The sequence below is a fragment of the Penaeus chinensis genome, chromosome 13 (genome assembly GCF_019202785.1).
Source record: "Penaeus chinensis breed Huanghai No. 1 chromosome 13, ASM1920278v2, whole genome shotgun sequence".
Taxonomy (NCBI): Eukaryota; Metazoa; Arthropoda; class Malacostraca; order Decapoda; family Penaeidae; genus Penaeus; species Penaeus chinensis.
The window spans coordinates 6,448,673-6,455,821 of record NC_061831.1 but is presented as its reverse complement, the minus strand read 5'-3'; the positions used below and the strand labels follow the sequence as shown (position 1 = coordinate 6,455,821).

General features: G+C 34.5%; 1 protein-coding gene across 4 annotated transcripts in view; it reads right to left on the bottom strand.

Annotated features, from left to right (window-relative positions):
* The window catches only part of LOC125031513 (BSD domain-containing protein 1-like), a 27,050-nt gene extending 19,901 nt beyond the window's left edge, over positions 1-7,149 (bottom strand). For 3 of the 4 annotated variants that reach the window (XM_047622380.1, XM_047622384.1, XM_047622383.1), the window contains exons 1-4: positions 7,067-7,149; positions 4,049-4,100; positions 2,955-3,083; positions 2,361-2,516 (exon numbers count right to left, since the gene is read on the bottom strand). In XM_047622380.1, coding sequence (XP_047478336.1) covers positions 2,361-2,516; positions 2,955-3,083; positions 4,049-4,100; positions 7,067-7,077 — 348 coding nt within the window. In that variant the 5' untranslated portion in view covers positions 7,078-7,149. Of the gene's footprint in view, positions 1-2,360; positions 2,517-2,954; positions 3,084-4,048; positions 4,101-6,720; positions 6,791-7,066 lie in introns of those variants that run through there. The other variant, XM_047622381.1, reaches the window with a different exon arrangement.

Sequence of the window (7,149 nt, the reverse complement as noted above, 5' to 3'; positions counted from 1 at the left end):
TTATCATAGCCTTTACATCATACAGACTCTGCATTGTGGTGAATATATTCGGCCAAAAAATAACATGTATGAAAATATATGCAGCAGTTGCCTCCACACCATGCATATCACCATATTTACATGAGGAATTTGGGCAATTCAGCAGTGTAACCTGATAAAATAATATCAATTCAAAGCAAGACAAGATTCATTACTGCCATTCATATTATACATACTTTCCTACTATAAATAATTCACAAATTATTTTCACACTACAAGAGGCTCACTTTACTTGTCTCTAATATAATCTAAGATTTGGCATGACAGGCTCTTATGACTTTTTATTGTACTTATAAACTATCCTGTGTGCAAGGAATGCCAGGGGTTACAATCCACTGGCAGTTCGGGAACTGAAAGCAGGTCAGCAAGATTGCTAGACACGAATGCTACCACTGAACCACATAGCATAGAACATAAAAACAAGGGAAAATTAAAATAATAACAAAACATTACAACTTGAAAGAAGACATAACTAGAACATTCAACTCAATACTGTAGTGCTATGTTACCCCATAGCCTACATACATTTTCTAAAATAAAAGAAATTCAAGATTTCTGGTTTTATTTGAGAAGAACGCAGATGGCTCCACAAGTGCTCAGCCACCATGGAGTCTATAAGAAGGTCCTAAGTGACCACATCTGATTTTCCCACTTTTTTGTCTTATTCTGTTAATATTGACACTTATTATCATTATTGTCATAATGATTATAATAACATTATTAACAATACTATTGCAAAAAATAAAAAATAAAAACAATCTTTCCAAAACTAAGGAAAAGAGTAAACAGGTGAGATAGGTTGGACTGGTAATTACCTCCTTGATGACTAAACACATGTGGAGGCATCTATGTGCAAACGAAGTTAATAAACAAAACTCATGGTGGACATGGTATATATCTACTTGGCACCCTAGCAAAAATAGACTCATCAGAGGGAACTTGTCTTTCTCTGGTAGTAACAACATTATTTGTCTGGTGTAACTATTAAATGGTTTACTCTGTAGGGTTTAAAAGACGAGCATTGCTCAGGGCACTCGCCCGTGAGTAGTAACTTTGAATGTGTCATCCTGTGAGTATCTTATCCAATACAGTTTTCTCTCTCTCTCTCTCTCTCTCTCTCTCTCTCTCTCTCTCTCTCTCTCTCTCTCTCTCTCTCTCTCTCTCTCTCTCTCTCTCTCTCTCTCTCTCTCTCTCTCTCTCAAGTTCATTTCATGGTAAACTCACTCACTCACTCACTCACTCACTCACTCACTCACTCACTCACTCACTCACTCACTCACTCACTCACTCACTCACTCACTCACTCACTCACTCACTCACTCACTCACTCACTCACTCACTCACTCACGGGTAAGGGGTGAAGTAAAGGATAGGGGGCTATGGATGAAGGGTTGGACCAGAGAGAGGGAAACTGGACATAGACTCTGCCAATGACAGTTTCTCATTTTGGGTAGAGGGTGAGGTATAGTCCAGTTGATTTACTTGATTGGTGGGAAGAGGGATGATGGGTGGAGCTACAGAATTTCTAGAGCAATATTCAGAGTCTAAATAATAGAGCCTGGACAGAATATGGGGATCACTCAGCAGCAACTAAAATAAAATGGAGTTATGATGCCAGCATTGGCATCACAGTATATTCCGCTGGTGCTTCACGATGCCGAAACTAGCGTCACTGTGTAGAATGGGTTAAATACAGGCACCTAAAGTAATGGTAAACATTCAATGATTTTAAAATTGTTGTCATAAGCTTCAGCCACATCCAATTAGGTGCCCAATTTTGTGTTCAAAATACAGAACAAGCAGGACAAAAACAGGGACCCTGCTAATGCACACCAACAACTCTGCATTACTGGTTCTAGCTAATTTCTGATACTGAAATTGTTGGGTTAAAACTGAAAATGTCTGGTGTGTGCAGACCATGGCTGCAGTCATTTTAATTTTGCCATCCAATCAGTTTGCAAACACACAAAAGCTCTGGTGCATTTTTGAGGATGGAAAGCACAGCCAATGGCAGGATATTATCACTCGTGAAATATCAATTGCAGGTTCCTTGATGTACATTTCTTTCTCAATCATCATCAAAAGTCAGCACTTAGCTTTGGCTACTGATAGTGGGGACCTTGGCAACAAAAACAAGGCAAAAAATTTTATCTGCTCTGGTGGCAAAAGAATTGAGAATTTTTTCATTTCCTCCCACAAAACTTAGGATTTCAAGAGTGAAACAATGAACAGAGAGGCAATACATATAGAGCAGCTCCTGTAAACTACAAAGCATCTTACCATGAAACAATACAAGCTACATAAACCTCCTCATAACTAACCTGAAGTCTGTTGAGGATGACAGGCTGCTGGTTACGAATGACAATGGCTTCCTGATCACCATCATCAGGCGGAGGAGTAAACACTTCAGCGACATGATTAAGGAAGCCACTTACGCTTTTCTTCACATTACTGGCTGTGCTCTCATCGTCATCCAGCTTAAAGGGGAAAGTAACTGTTCTTATCATCATTAACATTAATACTAATATATATTACATAATTATAAGAATGTGATACTGAATTTTCTGCATTTTTGTGCTCACTAATATTCAGAAAAAAAAACCTTGAGAATTACTCTAAGTCAGCCTAAAATACCTTGAATTCAGAACAAAAAATAAGTCATTATTAAATATCAAATATTTGCTAATCTATGTGTTGTATTATTTTTACATCTGATTTATGTACATCTACATTATTTCTCTATAATCTTGTAGGCCTAGATGGATATGTAAAAAAAAAAAAAAAAAAAAACACTTTTCTTTCTAATGATTAGTACTGATGACTTTCCACACTGTGAATAACTTCGTTACTCTGGGTGAAAGCCTAATCATCTGACTGCAAACACTAGATCTGCTTTTAACCATTTCATTCCTTACCTTAAGCTTCTCCTTCAAAGTATTTGCTGTTGATGAAACCACAGACGAGGCCTCTTCTGACACAACTTTGGTAAACTCATCAAAATCTTTCTTCACAAACTCCAGCACTTCTGTTGACTGTGAGACCACCTGCAACGTTGAAGTATACTTATTATGCGACTCATTACTAAATATTCACTTAAATGGCCTGTATTTAATTACCTATTTTTCTAAATTCATCAGAAAAGAGTATTTTTTCTACACCGACTGAAGAATAAATGATGAAGGCTAAGAAAGGTAAAAGGTTAAGTTGTTTTCATGATTTCTATTAACGTGCCCTAAAAAATTATTTTTCACAGATGAACTTACAAACATAGTCTAAAACATATGACATATTCAACGATATTCTTTGACTTGTGAAGGAGATCTTCATATAAACCCAACATGAACTGAGAAGACTGGAAGCAAAGGTTCATTTAACATACATCTAATGTACAGAGCATCAACCTAGATAAAAATATGTTAAGTTCAAAGTACACTTTCTATTGAAAGCATGTTGCCTTAAATCATCATAATAAAAAAAAAAAAAGTGAAACCTTTATATATCTGGAATCATCTCTATCATTATCATCAAATTCATATCTTAGATTACTTGCAAGTCAATCAAACCGTAATCATTTTGCATATTCACTCTACCTTAGAATGATGAATCACAGCCAAAGAAAATGTATGAATTAAATTTAATACCCTCTTACTTTTGCATACCAATGCCACCTTGCATACATTAAAAAAATAAAATTGTAAAATATAAAAACTAACACTTAAAGTAAAGAATATAAACATATTATCATATAAATTTGATACTTTGGAAAATTTATATTCCAATTAAAAGACCATCTTATTCATATTTCAAACATCGAATCTGAGCGAATTAAAACCACAAGTTGCAGCATTAGGAAGATCAGGTAACACTCCAACTTACATGAATACCTAAATGTGTCACTCTCGTGTTCTTGGATAATTTACAGACTTTAGGCAATCATATTACTTTGCAATCAGTAAATATCATCAAGATATAGCAAGATATATTCACTAACCTAATACAAAAAACTTACTTTCTCTCCTGCACTCTGGATCCAACCCCACCAACTTCCATCATTTCTGCCACTGTTAATGGAAACAAAATTATGCATTACAAAAACTTATGCAAGTTATCAAAAAAAAAAAAAAAAAAAAAAAAAAAAATGTGACCACTTTTACTTCTCTCTTTTCATAATAAGATATAATAATGACAATGACAGACTTAACTATTTTTACTTTCCTTTTACTTTAAACTATAGTAAAATCTATTACATTACTCACACTCATCTATCAAATTCCTTACTAAGTTTTATTTTAAAAAGTCTGAAATATATCATACATAAATCATTGAAGCTATTACTTTTACCATCACCCATTATCTATAATCTCTATCTGTACATATGTATAGCTTGAAACAAGAACATTACCAACAAAATAAACAGACTTTGATTTCTAGCTCTACCTTAACAATAAATAACTCTTTCAACATGTAGCGAGAACAAAAATGCTCTCAACTTACCCATAAAATAGAGCAAGTGACCCTTCCTCATAGCAGCTGCATGCATGAGAAAAAATTTATACCTAAAGCACAAGACAACATCACACATATGGTCATAATTCAATCAGAGACCCAGAGTTTCCCACACGATTATATACAAAGCACTTATGATTAATCTGAATTAAAAGTGTGAATGAGACTCTTCTTCAAATTGATCACAAGAATACATTAAGCTTATGCAAATCCTCCTGTTGAAAGCTCATCATGAAGAAGGAATGTACAGCTGAATCTCACAGTCCATTAGACAAACAAAAGGCAACAAAAGGACATCCTTTTACATAATTTGATAGGTAAAGGCCATACTAACAGTTTTGTGATATTGTTGCTATTGTACTGATCATTTGTGAATCACAGAATACACTGGTTTGAATGAACATTTACTTTTTCTTTGCTTCTTCCCATTCTTAACAAAGTAACACTACCAGTGAACTTACCAAATTAAACTTCCCTTTTCAATTACATTACAGTCATATTCTGCATCAACAAAATGTTTAGCAAAATCATAACCATCTTGCATTTTGGCATAATCATATTTAGAAAACTAACATCATGCTAGTACAAACATGGCATATCTTTCTCATTTGAAAAAGCATATTGTAAAAATTCATCATACCAACATTTCAAATAATGAGGAAATAACATTATTTCTTTGTATGACTAATAAATGAACCTCATTGTTATCCCAAAATTTGCATTAATGATACATGCAAATATACAAACATCAATCCTTCTTTTTCTAGCCATGCATCATATAGGCATCCAAAAATGAATCACTAATTGCATCATAGTTACACTGCAATACTTACAGTATGATTATTAATGTCACTGTTATTTTCTATATGAATATTATTATCACTTATACATTCTCAGAATTTGATATTATCATCATTGTTATCATTCCCTTTACCTCATTCATTACATTCATTCAGTTCCTTCTGCATTTGAGGGCAAATGCACCTCAAGGTGTTCTCAGACCAACTGCCACAAAATGTGTATATTAGAGATTTTGCTGGTTTAAACTTCTATATATAATATAAATGCTGATATTTATACATTACAGAATCACAATCTCCTGACTGTGGTGCTTATTGACTATTGATAAAGGTTAAAAAATAAATGATTTAATAAATTTCTAGGCAAACAGGCCTTTATTCAGTCTTTGCAAGTTAACAATTCTGTATAGGCTACATTTAGTATCACTTCCTCAGCTAATTAAGCCCATCTGGAGCCTAGACATTTATTTTTCTCACTTGATGTTTATGAATGTAAGGAGGAGGAAGGGTTAGTCTCCCCCCCCCAATACCCTATGATCAGATCTTACATTACACATGTACTGAAAGTTGTCAATCAAGTTAACACTCACTGGCTGCCAGTGAAACAGACACTTTTGCTACATATGCCTGTTCAACAATCCTGTTCAAAGTTTTTGATGTTTTACAATTCTCAGAATAACAATCCTTGTTATTATAATTGTTCTGAGAATATACCTTACTTAATAATCAAATGGTATAAACAAATATTTGAAAGGTTATATGAAAAAACCTTAGCACTAGCTCTAGACATGAAATCTATCAAAGACAGTTACATTATCATTAAATGTATACCTTAAAAAGAGAAATATTATCATAACATTTCACTAATGTCAATAAATAAAAACTAGATATTTACTTTATTTTCTTTTTACCAGCCAATCTACTTTCAGTCTTTGTTTCAGCTGACACAAAGACATGTTTACAAACATACATGTATTTATTTTTTTGGAAGACGTAAACTGAAGAAAAAAATGCAAGACTATTACAGAATTTCCTATAAAACACAAATTAACATTTAACTTCCTTAAGAGAAAGAAACAGCTGTTATTAAAAGGAAGCTATATTACCCAAAATAACAACCTACTCCAAAGTCAGCTTAACTTCCTTGTTTACAAAAAACAGAAAAAAATGAACAGCAATTCATAACTGGAAGCTGCAACACAAGGCTAAGCTACCTCAACACTCCCTGATAATTGGTCTAAATACATCTCTCTTTTAACCACAAATGAACACAAAAACCCTCCCCACGTGAACACAAAGGAACATAATCTATTCACCAGAGAACATTTTTTTTTCTCTCTCTCTCCTGCGAAAATGACCTCCGTGGCCTACTTACACCCGTGACATTTCTGCTTTCGGTCGATTTGGTTTGGAAATACGCGAGATATCCTTCTCTTCTATTAATAAGATACTCGATATCTGTCCCAAAACCTGAGGAAAAGGACACGACACTGAACTTCACACATCACACCTGTCAAAAGCTATTACGTAGAACGGGGAAAAAATCTACTCATCACAAAGAACACCATTATGAACCCTCAAAAACGAAAGCAAAAAACGATTTCACGTCGCGAACACATCCCTCGAATCAACCCCGTCGGAAATCGCGATCCACCCACCCCTATTAGGTCCCGAAATCCCTTGAAATTGGCCTTAAAAACGAAAGAAAACACATTCATTACCCTTCAGCCATCCTGCCTCTTCTGCTGTCGTGTAAACACTGCTCGGCGTGACATCTGTTGGCAACCCTGCACCTGCGCGGGAA